Raw genomic sequence first — 17,910 nt, 5'->3', positions numbered from 1 at the left:
CATCTAAGCACAAGGGTGCTTTCAGACCTGTTGGGTCTGGTTAGAATCAGAATTGGATTTTTTCTTTGTCGTCCTTACAGAGGAACTGTGATTGTACATGCACCTGGCATGGCAGGATGAAATAAAACAGACAAACCCAAGAATCTCAAACATGAGACTTAAGTGATTTATTCAGAATCTGTTGAGGGCGGTTATGTCCAAGGGCACAAAGATCTTTCCAAAACATGTTTCTTTGGTTCCACACCAGAGTTTGGATGATGATGATGATGATGTTCACAACAGACCAGGTCGTAGGGGAAAACACTCCCGGGTACGCTACCTCTTTCTCTTTGCGGTCCAGGGCCTCTCTCTCCGTCTGTAGCTGGGCTTCCAGAGTGTTGTGTCTGGCCTCGGTGGCAGCGTCATGCTGCTTCCTCTCTTCGTCCTAGGAGATACCACAAGCACACAGTCAGGCTAATGGAGGAGCTAACACAGTCAGGCTAACGGAGGAGCTAACACAGTCAGGCTAACAGAGGAGCTAACACAGTCAGGCTAACAGAGGTCCTAACGCACAGTCAGGCTAACATAGGACCTAACACACAGTCACGAAATTAAACTGCTGGGCAGTTTCTCAACAACAATAACGATAATATATTATATGCAGCAAACAGACTTAAGTTCATTGCTGCACTCGATTTATCAACATTTTCAGTTCTTAATGAACTTTTCATCCAGCAAACAGAATACAATGGACAACAGTCCCAATATGTTGATCCCCATGCACCACCATCTTCTTGGGCTCTCTCTCTGCCACCACTAGGGGGCAGTGTTGCCAGTGGCTAGCATTAGCTCATCACTGCGATTGTCAAACGGGGAGCTAGTCTACGTCCCCGCCCACACTAGGTTCCGCCTCTTGCTGCACGCAGAACGCCTCCCCATTGATTTATTGGCTGTCCTGAAAACACAGACGCGCACACACAGCTGCGATTGCGCACACATACACACACACACACACACACACACACATCTATTGTTCCCTTGCACAGCTTCTAACCTCACATCCCTTTCTCCCTTTCCTCAGATTCTCTCTCACATTCTCTCTGTCCATCTCCCCCTTTGCTCTTGATCACCCAATCGGACACTACATCTAATTCCATCTCCCTCTCTCTCCCCCTCTCCCTCTCATTCCCTCACTCCCTCACTCTGTCTCTCCCCTCCCCTCCCCCTCGCCTCCTCAATCCAGTAGCCCATGCACGCTCCTCTTCCTCCCATACATCCATCCATCCATCCATCCATCCGTCCGCTGTCCCCCTCTCCGCTCTCTCTCTCCCCCCCCCCCCGGCCGGCGCTCACCTTCCCCTGGGAGTCGGTGCTGGCCAGCAGGGCCTGCTCCAGCTCGCGGATGCGTCCTTCCAGCTTGTCGATCTCCTGGTCGCGGTCGTCCAGCTCCCGCTGCTGCTGCTCCGAGCCCAGCAGCAGCTCACTGCACCAGTCAGCCTTCTCCTGGAGCTGGCTGCTCAGACGCTCCACCTGGTAGCATGGAGGGAGGCGGAGGAGGAGGGGGTGGTGGTGGTGGGGAGAGAGAGAGGTAAGAAGGGAGAGAGGGAGAGAGGGGTGGTGGTTGGGAGAGAGAGGGGAGAAAGAGGCAGGAGGGAGATAGGGGAGGGAGAATGAGATCAAGAGATGGAGAGGGGGGGAGAGAGGAGAGGGGTATTTAGCGAGAGAGGGAGAGAGGGATAGAGGGAGCGGGACAGAGAGCAGGAGAGGGAGATATTAGAGAGATAAAAAAGAGAGAGAGGAGAGAGAAGTGGAGAGAAGACAGAGGCGGGGAGAAGAGGGGGATTATTTAGTGAGACCCGCTTTCAAAACACACACACACGCACGCACGCATCCACACACACACCCCCTGGCCACAATGTAGCTAACAGATGATAAACAGTCTGCCAGACAGTCAGCTGGTCCACCTAAGAGATGGGGGAGTAAGGAGAGGGTGAGGAATCGGGAGGAGAGGGGTGAGAAGTGACTGGGGGCAGAGAGTGGGCCGGTGTTCAGGTGGGCTGCAGCGACGCCCACCCTGCCGCTCGATCGCCCTGGGAGCTGGAAAGAGGGAGAGCGGCTACAGGAGTGATGGACAGAGCGAGATAGAGAGAGGTGATATGCTGGAAGTCTTAGAGCTTTGAGACGCTGTTGTCACACAGGAGGCATGCCAGACTGGGAGAGAGGGGGAGAAAATCACGGGTTTTTTTTTCGAACAAAACAACACAGGGTGGTTGCCCGGCAACATGTGTGCCATTGGAAGATTTTCCCATCTTTTAACTAGAAACCATATTTTGTGTGAAACTAGAAACTTCTATGCACAATAAAAATAGAAGTGGTCACATCTGTCAACAACAGAAACCAAACATCTTCCAGGCGAAAGTATAAGAGAACGACAGGATGGGGATAACAAAAGGATGAAAGAGACAAGAGAACTTGTAGTTTGAGGAGCGGGATCATTCCGGAACTATAGGAGTCGGGAATACTTCACACAGCAAACAGGGAGAGGCTGAGGGGGAAGGGGGGGGGAGTCAGGGCCGAGCGATAGATGTTGACTACAGAGGGACTGACTGAAGGGGCCTGGGGAGAGAGATGGACCAAACGCTAGTGGGAGCGTCGGGGATCTACGCGGAGCTAGAAGCAATACCTTAACGATTACACCGTCCACCTGAGAAGCCGTGAGAGAGAGCGAGAGAGAGAGAGCGAGAGAGAGAGAGAGCAATAGAGAGAGAGCGAGAAGAAGCCCAGTGGGATCGGAGGAAGAACAGGCAGGAGGACAGGAGCAGAGAGCAGGAGAGAGAGCGAGAGGAAGTGAGAAAGACAGAGAGAGAGAGAGAGAGTGAGAGTGAGATGCAAGAAATGGGGAGAAAAAGCATGAGTAGCTATATTAGTGAGTGTTTAAGCAGGATTTATTGGCTGTTGGACTATAACTAGAAGACTTGGGTTATGAGGTGGGGGACTTTTGATTAAATTCAGTTTGAATGGAGGTTGAATGTGCGTCTAAAGGAGATTTCAGGTAGGAAGGTAATGTGCTTAATGCTTACAATTAGAACTTGAGAAGTGTTTAGAACTTGAGAATTTTTCAAATGAACACTAATAGACAATAGTTTACAGGGTAGGGCCACACAGTATCCTACTGGAAAACACCCTGTGATGGGGATCGTTCGCTGTTGTAATGCAAATGTAAAAGCAAAGGGGGAAGGTGGAGGAAAGATTTCCCAAAATGCACAGAAGAACAAACAAGAACACCAGACATTCGCAGCAGTTTCGTGTTCACTGCAACCTTCCTCCCTTGGTTAAAATACTCTCCTCCAGGCATTTGCATAATATTCAAGCAAGCTAACTTGGGAGGCCTTGTTTTCCAGAAAAAGGGCAGTAAACCCTCCAACAGCAAGACCAGCTTTGCATCTAACCAGATTGAGACCATTACGTAGCAAATATGTCTTGACAAAAACATTGATTTTTAAAACATGCTTGTAGGTCGTCGCTTATTCTTATTTGAATGAATAAAATATATATATATATATATATATTCTTAATTATTATTATTATTATTTTAATTGTTATTATTAGTATTTTCCTATTGTTATCAGTGTTTCTCTCCCGTACTTCCATTGTGACAGACACATTTCCTGTCCGGGACCATTAAAGACTCATCTCGTCCTGCTAGGATCATTGCAACCACCAGGGTTCCAAACAAGCCAAACATCTCATCAGCTGCCTCCTCTTCCTCCCCAGGAGTTAGACTCTGTGTGCCCCCCGCTGCCGTTACCTCCTTGCCCCTGGGGTCCGAGGCCCCCTGTAGCTTCTGGGGGCTCCTCAGCTGCTCCTCCAGCTTCTGGATCTCCTGCTGGAAGACGTCCCTCTCGTGCTCCCGGTCCACCGCTTGCTCCTGGGAGGGGATCATAAGATCAATCACAACGTCACGAGTGAGGAGGGAATGACAGAGGAGACAGCGTCACCCGTACTTAGCGACGCGATAGTCGACTACATCTCTGGTACAACTGTTCCCGCCTGGACTCAGGAAACATCCCTCTTTGCATCGTGATCTCACAACCGTTTTAAATTGGGCGGTTTGAAGAGGGATTTGAAAGCGCTTGTGAAAACAGGGCCCATTGAGCTAAGTTGCCTAAGCTAGACTCGACTCACAGCCAGGAACTTGCGGTTGTTCTCCATCTGCTTCTCCAGGGATTGGATCTGCTGGCGGAGGTCCTGGACCTCGTTGCGCTGGGCCTGCTCCAGCTCTATGGAGCGGTTCACCTGCTCCTCCAGCTCCGCCTCCAGCTGCTTCACCTGCTTGGCCAGGTCCAGGCTGTCCTTCTCCGCCTGCCGCTGGACCTCCACCTTCTCCTTCATCAGCTTCTCCGTCTCCTCCAGCAGGTCTGCGCGGGGTCGGGGAGGGCGAAGAACTGAGGTCAACATTTGGTTATGAATGATATTTTTGGAGTTATTGTTGTTGTTGTTGTTGTTAGGTTGAGCGATTGTGGTTTGATTTCCAATTATCAGATGTTGAGGATGTGCAGAGTCTGAGGTTTGCAACGACTTTTAAGTCCTTTGCATGCAAATGAGCTGTACTTTGTACATAACGGTCTGACAAACAATGTCTTACATACAGTATATGACAATGTTCTGTACGTGTTCTAACCATTCTGTCACATTACCCATTTGAATTTAATAATTTGAATGAATATTCATCCCAATTCATTCACATTTTCTTTGTTTTCTTGCCCAACCATATGTTTTATAATTTGTACTTCAATGTATTGTACTTCTATGTTCCATCATCATATGTTCTATCACTAGCGCTTATCATCGTCCCCCGGTCATCTCATTTAGTAACCTCAGACTCTCCAGCACCACCTCAAACATCTTCCCCATCATTGGGTACATTCCCCCCCTAATACCACCATGCTCCATTCTGTCCCAATGTCTCCAATGCCGTCGCCAGTGAGCCCGTTTCCCCCGCAGCGACCAGGATCAAACCCCGTTGGGTTAGTGCAAAGGTTAGACCAAAGGGAGCGAGGTGAGAGAGTGCAGGAGACAAACCCAAAGACAAGACAAATCTAGACATTGGACATACGCATGCCCAGCATGTGATTCCACAGGCATGGACGAGGGGGGTTGGGGCGGGGTTACTCGCTGGACAATCATCTTACAGAAACGTAGAGTTGACCAACAGAAAAAGAAAAGAAAAAATCTGCCGATACAACCCGTGTGATGAGATAAGACATTAAAAGATGATTGACAATACGTAGATTGATTAAACTAACAAACTCTTTTAAAAATTAATTAATATTGACCCATGCTCAAAGAATTCAGTGCCAACGTCCACCCAAATGGATTATTTAACATTGACAGACAGTGGTGGGTTAAACCAGAGAAACAGTAGATGAGGACAATTGAAAAACCAAAGAAGCCAGAAAGGACAATGAGCAGCGGAAGCAGAGGTGAATTATTGAGCTCATTAGCAAGCGAGCTTAGAGTGTTAACCGGGCGGTGAGTAGCTTGGCGATCGGTGCGTCGGTGAGTTGGGGGGAGGAGGGGGGCAGGGGGGGAAGCCAAGTCACCACCACTGGACTGAGACAAGGGTTAATAATGTAGCGGCACATAGAGAGTGGGGGCGGGCGCCATGCTCAAGAGTGTGGACACACCTTCTTCAGGTGCAGCGGCCACTGCAGCATCAACTAGGCCTATTGGGGGAGGGGGGGGGGGAGGGGGGGAGGAGGGGGAGAATAAGAGAGCACAGGGATTCAGGCATGCGGTCGTCACTCAGGCGATACTCAGAAGAACTGTTCGTTTGAAAGGAGGTTCGGAGGAGGAAGAGGTGGACCACGGATGGAGATGGAGGTGTGTGATGTGGCCTGGGTTAGGGATGCAGCAGCTCTGTGGTCAAAGAGGATGGAGGGTGAGGGGGAGGAGCCACGCGTTGGTGGTGATGATGATGCGAGTGAATGGTTTTCCGTCTCCACGGCGACCTGTGCGGAAATCTCATGATTGATTATGAAAGGGAGAAAGGTTTTGTTTTTTTTACTTTTGTTTGACGTTTCCTGTTATGGATTGCTGTAATATGTGAACAAACATGCTGGCTGGTGAAACATTGACTGGGCATTGTCGGATTAGATACAGAGAAAGGTTTCACAGTGAAGTTTGCTATACAGCAGTAGACTGATATACAACACTGATCAAACATGACATGGTCTTTAATGCATTATGATGTATACATATTGTATGTGATGTATTGTATAGTACTCACTTTCTTAGTCTAAGAACATTTTTTAAATGCGATTCCACACTGGATATTACTAATGCATTGCCTATTTTTTTTTAATGAAATGTATACATAACTATTGAGGTTTGATTAATAAAAGTGTATCCTACTTTGATAGAAATGAATCCACAATTTTTATGAACGTGATTACAAAACAAATACAGTATATAAAGCATATGGTTTCATAATAATAATGTCCACACGGGATTTGATTAGGCTTTACATAGTGCACAGGCTCTGGCAAGCTTTACTGGAAAGCTTTGAATGTCATTTGTTTAATTTAGTTAATCATTCATTTATTTTGATTCCGCTGGAAAACTTCGTGGCGTTTCTAATCATAGAATGAATACAGAATCAACCAAATACACAGCACCCATTCCTACCCCACACCTCCCAGTTAGAGCTGGTTTTCCAACACCTTAACAACACGGTGATGTTCACAACTGTGAAATCCAACATTAGCTTTGCATTAGTTTCATGTATTAGCATGTCATAATATGTCAAGAACAATGAGGCACTAGGTATGTGAAAATGAAATACCCAAAGGTAATTTCAAATATATACATATATAGATAGAGGGATGGACATATTCATAGATAGGTCGATAGTTAACCAGAGAGAGAGAGAGAGCGATAAACTAAATAAAATGGATGACAACGTCTTCCATTTGATGACGTCTACGACTTCCTGTAAAGATGCAAATTAATGACAGAGCAAAACAAAATGTAGGCGAACTTGTGGTTCTTGTGAATTTGAATGGCTGTAAGGAGGAAAAACACCTTCTTTCTCACAAAAAACACTTCTATTGTGTACGGCTTAATTCAGTGTCATGATTATTTTCTTAAGATGACTCTCCTGTAGAACGATAAAAAAAAGACGCAGAAAAAAATCTTAACTGAAGTGAGATTGTTCTATTGTTTTAGAACAATAAAATAAACAACTGCATCCACATGGTAAGCTTAAGGAATGCAATTACCAGTTAATACCAAGTCATTTCCATCATCACTTGTACAAGTTTTAATAGAATAAAGGAGCAGTGACTTTCAAGGAAGATTTCGGTCAATTGTTTGAATGTTGCCCGTGAACAATTCATTTTAGTAGTGTGTTTGGCCCAGGTGCATTGTGGGATACGTACGGAGCTCGCGGGGCCCTGCCGTCTCCCTCATGGCGTCCTGCTGTCTGCCCAGCAGCTCCTTCTCCTGGTGCATGAGGATCCGCTCCTGTTCCAGCTCGTTGAGACGGCTGGCCGTCACCTGGGGGTTCAGAGGAAAGGGGCGTGGTCAAACTAAAGGGGGCGGGGTTACACCAGAAATTACGAGATGAGTCTTTAATGGTCCCGGACAGGAAACGATGTCTGTCACGATGGAAGTACGGGAGAGAAACAAGTACTGATAAAAATAGGAAAATACTAGTAATAACAATCAAAATAATAATAATAATCAAGAATATATGGGAAATGTTGGGAAAAGCACAAGGAAAGGGATGCTCTATGAACGTGTGAATTTATTGTGCAATCAGTTTATCAATGTATCCCCGTAAAAAAAATTATTAATTGTTAAATAATTAAAATAATTAATAAAATGGTTTGTTAACAGGCTTACTGGTTTAATGTATTAAAATGACACTTTCTTTGCATTGCATCCCAACAGGCTTAGCTCTACCCCCACACACACGGCCTGGGTATGTCACCTGTAACTCCTGCTCCAGGCTGAGCTGTAGCTCCTCCTTCTGTCGGGCCTGCTCCTCCAGGAGAGCCCGCTCACCTGAGTAGCCTTCAATCACACCTGGTGGAGGGAGGGAGAGAGGGAGAGAGGGAGAGAGTATAAATAAAGGGGGATAAAGTGGAAACAAACATCTACTATAGAATGGCTTGATATTTTTGCCTGGGAAATTTTGCACACATGCAATGTTTGCTTTCACACACTGTGTGGCGTATCTTTATAATACCCCTCAATCAGCCCAAACACAAACACACACACACACACAAGGAACAACACCAAAAAAGTAACAAACACAAGCCGAATCACAAACAACTGCGACCTTGTACACCGCGCGCACTGCACTCACAATAGGCAGAATTTCTGACCCATTTTACTTGTGTGCGTATGTGTATGAACAAGAGGACAACGAAGCACTGATCCACTTTCCCACATTCTGTCACAGATCAGCAAGCAGCAGTTGTAGCGCGTGCACACACACACACACACACACACACACACACAAACCCGTGCTCACACACACACACACACACACACACACACACACGTTCTATAACACCTGCCCCTCCCCCCCCCCACACACACACACACACACAATTACTATAGTGCACTTTAAATACACATTTGAAACGAATACAGGACATTTGTAGAGATCATATTGTTGGTATACTACGTTATAATAACATGAATAAAATAAAAGATTTACTCATGGATGTCCCTGTTGTTTCTTATTAAAAGACTCATTAACCACTAGTCCTCACCTAAATACCTGTGTGTTAATGCATGTGTGTATCTGCGTGCATGTGTGTGTGTGTGTGTGTGTGCCTGCATATGCGGGAATGTGTATGCGAGCGTGACATGCGCCCTAAAGGAAAAGCCCCTACACCCGGGATGAATTTCAGCTTTGTTGTAACATTGGTTCAACAACACAAAGACTTCATCCACCTCACACTGTGCCCTATTTGCCTAAGGAGTGGACGGCCGCCAAATACACCTCTCCTCTCTGGATGCATCCTCAGCTCACCAGCAACAACCGTTGCTATGACTAACATTCGTTAGACGTAGTTACGGCCGCAGATATGAATTTGCGTCTCTGCGTACGTAACCGGTAGATAACAGGATTCAAAAACATACCTGATTTGTTTATTGATATTTTATAAATGAATGTGTCTTTTTAGTATACATGGATGGACTCAATGGAATTAAAATACATTATCCTTACATCTGTTCCATGGAAAAAGTTGCGGTGGTGGTGCGAAGAGAACGGGTTCCTTGGTGATTTATAAGCCAATTATACCCCCCCGGGAGAGGCAGGTGTTGTCCCGGTCTCGTAGAGACGGACGAATCAAACAAACTGACGCACGGAGCCAGACGACACCCATTGACAATGTGGAGGGGAGCGAAACTCAGGAACAAACGCACACAAAGAGCGAACATTAAGTCAATGTGTGCTCGCCCATGATGGGAGTAAAAAAAAAGCATGGATCTCATTCATGATAAATAGAAAGGACAAATGGTCAACGCCCAATATACTATGCTTACATCTTTTCATTTATGGCTTCAAAAACATCATGCCAGACAATCACGCAATGACACAACCCACTCAACTGTGTCCCATTGCTTTCCAATATAAGTATTTATACCATTATGATTGATGTATTACACATTTTCCCCAATTTCTAGATAGATCTTTCTTCTCTAAACCTTCCTCCAAAGAGTGCAGATTTGCTTTGCATTTTTATTCGTCTGCCAAAAACACAATCCACTTCTGTGTTTGTGTTACGTTGTGTTTGTTTGTGCGTTTGTGTACAGGCTCTGCAGTAACACGAGCCCTTGTTTCTTTCTGCTGTCCTCCCCGGGACCTCAGGGGGGGTGGTTGCTGAGGTTTCCAGCCTCATCTAATGGTTATTGTCTCCTCCACAAGAGGAGGATCCTCTCCTTCTCAAGGCCTGATTCAGAACCAGTTTGTAAACGCGGCCCCGCCCTGAGCACGGGGGTGGACTCCGGATTAGTGACACAAAAGAATAGAGCGCTCACGCTGTCCTGGTGTCAATGGCACACAAACACGACCATGTCAAGAAAACTAAACAAGAAAAAGTAATTATTTTGGGCCCGGTGACTCTGGGAACGTGTCGCATGCTTTCCGCGCTGGGAATCAAACCCGGATCTCTGGTGCTGTGAGGCCGCAGCGCTGCCATCGACTGGGCCCCAGGCCGATGTTGGAATGTGCAAATCTATATAAATATCTATACAGACAAGTTTCTTTCTGTCAGTCCGCTCCACCCAACAAAATGGCAGCATGACAGCGCACTTATAAACAATTCCTCATAACTATGCTGTGGGGTGTGAATGATAAGCAACAACTTGTCCTGTCGTCAGGACTTCCTCAGCACATATGCCCGGGCCTGACACTAGATGATCTGACTTTAGGACGGCAAATATTGACCATCCTTCAAAGCCTTCTATCACATTACACCCACCAAATCAAACAGCCAACCAGGATGCCAAGACAAGAGGAAACATACTACCATACAGGATACTCCTCTAGACACTCAGGAGACTGAAGATATCACCCACCATTGTTCATCATGTGACAAAATCTATTTTTCCCCTATAAGCCTGGAGAAAATATTAAGGAGAAAATGTTAAGGAGGCTGGCTGGAGTGTATTAAGTGTTTGTGAGCACGAACGTGCACGTTTTGTGTGTGTGCGTACTCGTGTGTGTGTGTGTGTGTGTGTGTGTGTGAGTGTGTGTGTGTGTGTGTGTGTGTGTGTACGTGAGTGTGTGTGAGTGTGTTGTTTCAAGACCCCTCTTGAAGCAGCTGTCTCTGACGGGGGGGAGGCACACAGACCGGGTCAGCACGCACACACAAACCAACCACATACAAACACTCGCCGATGAAGACATCACAATCCCCTCTTCACATCCCTCACATCAACTGCTCCAAGACAGGTACTCGTGATCATATTTTTAACAACAGTCATTCAATAGTGCACGTGCATGCATAAAGACCCTCAGGTTTAGTGAGATCCTGGAAAGTGATATACCACAGTGTCATAGACGTCCATTTGTTGTCTTTTGACCACAGACACTATAACACTTTCCATTAAGGCGGACAGCTGATCCCCTCCTCCGAAACACACACACACACACACACACACACACACACACACACACACACACACACACACACACACACACACAAAAAGGCAATGCATTATGACGCTTGTCTGATATACGGATTCATAACTCATAAACAAGCCATAACCATAGTATGCAAGGCATAAAGCGATATATATATACGACAGAAATAAATCAAACAATCAAACAATATAACCATATCTCTGAACTTTACCCCAGGGACAATAATGAAATGACCCTAAATTAGGTGACAGGCCAGAGAAGCTGTTTTATAATTCCAATAGAGAATTACAATAAATGTGTCTTTTAGGAGCCGATAAGGGGTTGGACAGTGGAGACAGATAGAGTCTAACCACAACCCCTGCAGTGCACCCTTTAAACCCTTAAAAGTAATCAGGTTTGTTGACCTCCAACCAGATGTATGATGTCTGAAAGACCAGGCCCACCAGCCTACCCAGTGTACCAACTGGTAGGCTGACCCATCCGTCAGTCATCTGGGTGGACTCTCACACGTACGGGGTCAGGGTTCAACAATGTTTTGCCCCTGATCCAGTCGGGCCAGTGGGTCTGAGTCTGGAACATACTGGCCATAAGCAATCATTTCCGGCCCTCAGTAAAAGTTGTAATCAGCATTGGGGGGCAGTTTTACTTGCATAAACCTGTCCCGAACGGGGCGGTGAGTGAAACACTGTCCCGACATGACTTTCTTCTTGGGCACCCCTTAACCCGGACCTGTAACGGCTGCTGCCGATAACATAGCTGCTCTTTAAACCCAAATAAAATAAAAGCACCACTATGCCCTCATCCTCCCCTCCACCAGGCCTTACCCTCGGCACGGTGCAGCTCGAGGGCCAGCTGCTCGCGGGCACGCGCCTCCTCCGCCAGCCGCTCCTGGAGCTCCTCCTGCCTCTGAAGGAGTTCCCCCACCTCCTTGTTGTGGCGGAAGGACTCGCGCATCAGCTCCGTTTGGGTGACCCGCGCGTGCTCCAGCTACCAGGGGGTGAGCAAAGGGGGGAGACAACAGGTGAGAAAAGGGAGAGATAACGATTGAGATGGGGGGGGGGGGGGAGAGGGCAGAATGAGACGATCAGTGAGAGAGGGGAGAGACAACGAGTGAGAGGGGGGGGAGACCATGGGTGAGAGGGCGAGAGACAACGAGTGAGAGGGGGGGGAGACGACGGGTGAAAGAGGGGAGAGAGACGGTGGTTGATGTGTTCTAGTGAAGAATCGGTGAATCACAACCCAAATACAAATTTGGGGTATTTAGTGTCTTTGCATTTGCAAGTGCAAAGGTAATGTGTTGACAGTTGATGTCTGACCCTTAGGAGACCTGTGCGTGACCCTAAGAGTAGGTATTGACAGGGTCAGAGCATCTACAGTATGTCTTAGTGTAGTTATTGACGAGATTAAAGCAGCTTTATATTAGAGTAGGTAATGACAAGGTTAGCATAGCTACATCTAAGTGTAGGTATTGACAAGATTAAAGCAGCTTTATATTAGAATAGGTAATGACAAGGTGGGCGTAGCTATATCTTAGGGGTAGGTATTGACAAGCTTACTACAACAAGGAATAGTTCCAACTGTTTTGAAAACCATGTTTATCACATCTTTATTTACTAAATATTATATATTAAAGTCATCAGCAGGTCCAGTTCAACTTTTTGTTTTCTCTCAGTCAACAAAGGCTCAGCGCTGTGATTAAAGATGAGTGAAATGATTTGCTTGCCAATATATAATATGTTTATCTATTTTATCATTACTATTATGAGTCACTTTAAACTGGCTCTGTAATTAATGGCAGTTTAATGTTTTAATGTGAAACGCAAAGACACTCCTTGATGCTGAGATTAAAGTGATGTCACGGTCTTTGGCTCAGGAAAGCCGGCTGGTTCTGACATGAAGTAAACACAGTCACAGTGAACGTCCCTACAGTAAACATCCATACGGTAAACTGTGGTAGAATCTCCCAAACACGTATCCCTATCTCACTGAGCAAAGGTCACGTCGTAACCGTGTGACAACCAGGAAACGGTGACCTTTTCTCAGAGACAAACTCTCACACACACACACACACACTCGAGACAAGCGGTACAACGCCATGCGTGACTTCATGAAACCACCCCAGGCGAAAGGTAGAAAACTAATGAAACTAAAGACAACTTACGTCGAAAAACATGTTTATACAGTACACACCGGCAGAATATCTACAGAAGTACAAGGTCTGACAGGGCCACCAGGAGACTGTTTGCCAGAGGTTTGACACGCTTCATGCACATCCTGCATGAAGCGCAGAACCTTCAACCATGAATCCACCACAACACCACTAATCCACCGACCCACTGGAGCCCTCCACAGATCCACAAACACACGAAGACACCCCCGGCGTTCAAACACTTACAGTGTAGGGGGGCGTGGGGAGGGAGATTTTGGACACCACCTTAAGCAGGTGTCCGTTCTGGCGGTGGTTGATGTGGGAGATCTGAGTCTGCACCACCACGGCGTTCTTCTCGTTCAAGACCGAGGTGAAGGGGAAGGGCCGCGGCAGGGGCACGCGCGACTCCACCTCGTACACGTCCTGGTCCTCGCCGTCCACCCACACCACGCTGTTTTGGGCGCTGGAGTTCCAGTAGGACCGGTACGAATCCATGGCGGCAGTGGGGGGGGGGGGAAATCGGCCGAGACGCACTGCTCAACACTGACAGCCGCTCACTCAAACATCGGCTGGCGACTGGCCAACTGACTTTTTTTCCTTGTCTTCTTAAAACATCAGTCGATCAAAGCGGCTCGTTGCTTCGTACTCCATGGGCACCGTCTTCTCTGCCTCGCCGGCTTTTTCCTTGGGGGCCAATCAGGTCAACCGATATCCACAAACTAAACATCCACACGACACTCCGTGGGGGGGGGGGGGGGGGTGGGGGGAGGTAGGTGAGGATGTTGGGTGTAGCAGCGGTAGCTCTGAGCAACAGCGGTCTCCTTCCTACGTTCTCGCTCAGTGCTCCGGCTCCGGCTAGTGTCAACATTCGGCGCGGCTGAAGAAGGTTGTTGGCTTTACTCTTCTTTTTTTTTCTTTCCTTTTCCTCCTTCCTTCCTTTAGCGTCACCCTCTGATCACATGTCAAGTCGGCGGGGGCGAGTCCGCCAGGTGTCAGGTGGAGGTGGAGACGTGGAATCCTCGCCCAAGGAGCGGGAGAACTCGTACGGCCGCTGAGGAGGAAGGACGTCCGCGTGCCTCCGGGGAGAGAGTCATGGTCCCGTGTTGGGAGCGCCCAGCGCCCGGCGAGGCTGGAGGTGGTCCTGGGGGGGGGCGGGGAACGCCAACAGCGGACCACGGTGGAGGTAAGTCCTTCAAACTAATGTTTTGTGTTTTCCCCCGAGTGAAGGGTTTTGAGTTTCTTTGCCTGGTAATCTCTCGCTCTCTCTGTGCTTCCTCTCGCTCCGGTCTCTCTCTGGTTACTGAGTGGAGCGCAGCCGTAACCGCGGCGCACACCTCCCCCCCCCCGATGACTAGGCTACTACCCCCCCCCCCCCCCCTCTCTCTCCCTCTCCTTTCTCTTTCCCTTTCTCGCTCTCTCTCTGTGCTCGCTCACTGGAGGTTCGTCAACAATGCCGTGCCGCCGTGGCAACCGTGACCCGCCGGGAAGCCTAGCCCTGGGGAACCCCCCCCCCCCCCCCCACAGCGCTAACCCCTCCCCTTGATTGTTCCTTTCCAAGTCGGTGCAGCCAGTGAAGGGTGAAATGTCTGATCCAGGTCGTGCTCTCCTTCAGTGTCTCTCTCTGTACCTTGTTCCCTCTCTCTCTCTCTCTCACACACACACACACACACACTCTGCCTTGCTCTCTCTATCTCACACACACACTCTCTGCCTTACTCTCTCTATCCCTACTATTTCACACACACACACACACACACACACACACACACACACACACACACACACACACACACACACACACACACACACACACACACACACACACACACACACACACACACACACACTCACTCTGCCTTGCTCTCTCTATCTCTCTCTCACTATCTCACACACACATACAAACACACACTCTCGGCCATGCTCGCTCTATTTCCCTCTCCCTGCAGCCCTTGCCCCCCTCTCTCTCGTGCTCTGCTGTCAGTTCCTCCCCACAGCCAGCGTGCTCCGACCTCATGCGACAGTACCTCATGTACTCGTTCCAGACGGTTCTAGTTTTCCAACACCCAAAACACATCCACTTTGCTTGCTCCCGATTCTCCCTTTACCGCTGGCTTGACGGGGTGTTGTCCCTTTCATAGGTCGCTCTCCAGAAGCTTAAACAAGGATTAAATCCCAATGTCCCAGTTATTCAGTGTGTGTGTTTTTTTTTCCCCAGCCGTCTGTCTGTGTACTTCCTGTGTGTGCACAGATCAGGATACTGCCTCGGCAGAACGGGGCGGGACGCAGGTGTGTCTCCAGGCCCCGGGGCCGAGCCAGCTCAGGTAGATTTGCAAACAGCGCAAGCTCATTCACATGCTCTCTCTCTGACAGACAGAGACAGAAGCACACACCCACACTAGCACACGCGCGCACTCTACACAAAGCATCTCTGCACACACACGCTATGTTCCTTCTCCTTCTTCCTTGACACACCAACTTGTCAAACCGGATCCACTGTCTATGTAGACACTGGTAGCCTTATTCCATTTTGATTAGGATAATTTAATTTATTTGATTTTAAGTATTAAGGATTAATATCCCCCCAGTGGCTTCTCCTCCTCCTCCTCCTCCTCCGTTCAAGTGTGGTTCTAATCTCAAAACGCACACGGGCCACAATCCAGACCTGGGTCACCCCTCACTGACCCACCGTGGCGAGTAAGCAAAGCAATCATCACGTCTGGGAAAATCATTTACCCAACGCCATGGCGACAAACCAGCGATAGATGCACAACAACATTCCTAAGGAGCACTTCGCCAGACCAACTGCCACTCCGGGTGATCCACTGATTTATACAAAGTCGTAGTGGCGGCCATAACTCACGAGACAAACGCTTGTTCGATCGATGGTCGTAGTGGTAGTCGTAGCGGTAAGGATCGTTTGTTACTAGCCGCTAGCTGATTAAGCTGATTGCTAAACGTTTTAATTACGTGTTCGTTGGAAGTGGGGAAAGACGTTGAGATACGAGATGGGATACACAACCGGGGCTTGTCAAGCGTGTTTTTTGTTGAAGGAGGGATGCCCCGTGGGGTCTGTGTCAGTCACTGGTGGTTCAGAGTGCACAAACCTGTCTGACACTGGCTCACTTATAGTGGGCTAACAATACACCCTCATGCATCAACACACACATACACACGTACACACAAACATAAGATATCCAACCCAGGGATTGTTTAAATCGCGAGAGAATGATACATTTGGAGTTTACCTCCCCCCATAAATTAACTCTGCACTATGTAGTGGATTGAGATGAGTTGGGCATAAGTAGAGCAGAATAAAACCAGGTTATTGAACTGGAATAAGACAAAAGCCCCTAGATGGATTGACTCCTGTATGGGCATGTTAAATTCTTGAGAAACTTTGTAGTTCAGATATTTTCTAATGCAGCAAGTAGCTCCAGTTGAAAACTTACATCATGCAGGATTATATATTAAGTACAGTATATCAAAAACCAGGACCAGTTTGCGAACAAATTGTATTTGCACAGATGTGCAAATGCTTGACCCCATGTACTGCATTCACTTACGTAGTAGATGAAATGCGTTAAGTACAATTTTATTATATTTGTTGTTTTGGATCAATTTTCCAAACAGATCCCAGTCGAGAGTTGAGGAACCAACTCAAAAGTGTCTTAAATAATGCAAATGTTTCATAAGAAAAATAAAACATACATTATTGATAGTCATTCAAAACATACATTTCATCATGCTATGTGCCGACTGTGCACTCAGCGAGTCATAGCGCACCTTAGTGACGCTTGGCCAGAGACCGGGTGCTATTTTTAGATGGCCAAGATAAAGGGCATTTTGCCGTGAGTAATGTGCTGCATACAAGCCAAGGGGGAAGACTGTAGCTAGTTAGCTTAGCACAATTAGTGCATCACAGTTAGTGTAGCACATGAAACACAGCCTGGCGTACGCTGGCCTCTGGCTGGGCTCTGAGACTGTGTGTGTGTGTGTGTGTGTGTGTGTGTGTGTGTGTGTGTGTGTGTGTGTGTGTGTGTGTGTGTGTGTACTAACTAAAGGGGGGCAGGGCTATTATTTGATGCTGAATTCCGATAGGTCGAGTGGCCGGACAAAGGGGCTCATGCAAATTGGGTCTGGTATCTATAGGCAACTGCCGGGAATGAGACGACTCTATTGTCACTAGATTCTAGACCGCACAACTTTGTTGACAGTGGAGATTCTGCAGCCTCATCCCTATTCTGTCGGGTTTTTTACACACTTGGAAGACTATCGTGGATAAATGATGCACTGAGTGTCTGCGTGTGTGTTGGCGTGCTTGTGTGGTACAACGTTTTGAATAAAACCTAGTGTGTTGGTATAATGTTTCGATTTGTGGGTCGGATTTAGGAACAAACCAACCCAGCTGTTGACAACTCACACATTCCGTTCATTCTTAGAAAAACAGGACCACATGTGTTGTGATCTGCTTATGGACTGCGTCTGCTAATGCTAAAACTATGATGACAGTCACAGTATTTATTATGCCAAGTTATGTCACAATATTTGAATATCTGAAGATTTATTTATGGTAAACATATTTGTTCATATTTCTATGCATATATATGTTCTATGC

General features: G+C 47.4%; 1 protein-coding gene across 3 annotated transcripts in view; it reads right to left on the bottom strand.

The window, feature by feature from the left end:
• The window catches only part of akap9 (A kinase (PRKA) anchor protein 9), a 73,484-nt gene that overhangs the window by 17,427 nt on the left and 38,147 nt on the right, over nt 1-17,910 (bottom strand). For all 3 annotated transcript variants that reach the window (XM_084485013.1, XM_084485014.1, XM_084485015.1), the window contains 8 exons: nt 11,971-12,133; nt 7,973-8,067; nt 7,419-7,536; nt 5,667-5,705; nt 4,165-4,397; nt 3,788-3,907; nt 1,333-1,509; nt 320-424 (listed from right to left, as the gene is read on the bottom strand). In XM_084485013.1, coding sequence (XP_084341139.1) covers nt 320-424; nt 1,333-1,509; nt 3,788-3,907; nt 4,165-4,397; nt 5,667-5,705; nt 7,419-7,536; nt 7,973-8,067; nt 11,971-12,133 — 1,050 coding nt within the window. The remainder of the gene's footprint in view (nt 1-319; nt 425-1,332; nt 1,510-3,787; nt 3,908-4,164; nt 4,398-5,666; nt 5,706-7,418; nt 7,537-7,972; nt 8,068-11,970; nt 12,134-17,910) is intronic.

Source organism: Micromesistius poutassou, assembly GCF_964030765.1.
Source record: "Micromesistius poutassou genome assembly, chromosome: 20".
Classification (NCBI taxonomy): domain Eukaryota; kingdom Metazoa; phylum Chordata; class Actinopteri; order Gadiformes; family Gadidae; genus Micromesistius; species Micromesistius poutassou.
The sequence above is the reverse complement of the archived record's forward strand: the minus strand, read 5'-3'. Positions and strand labels throughout refer to the sequence as shown.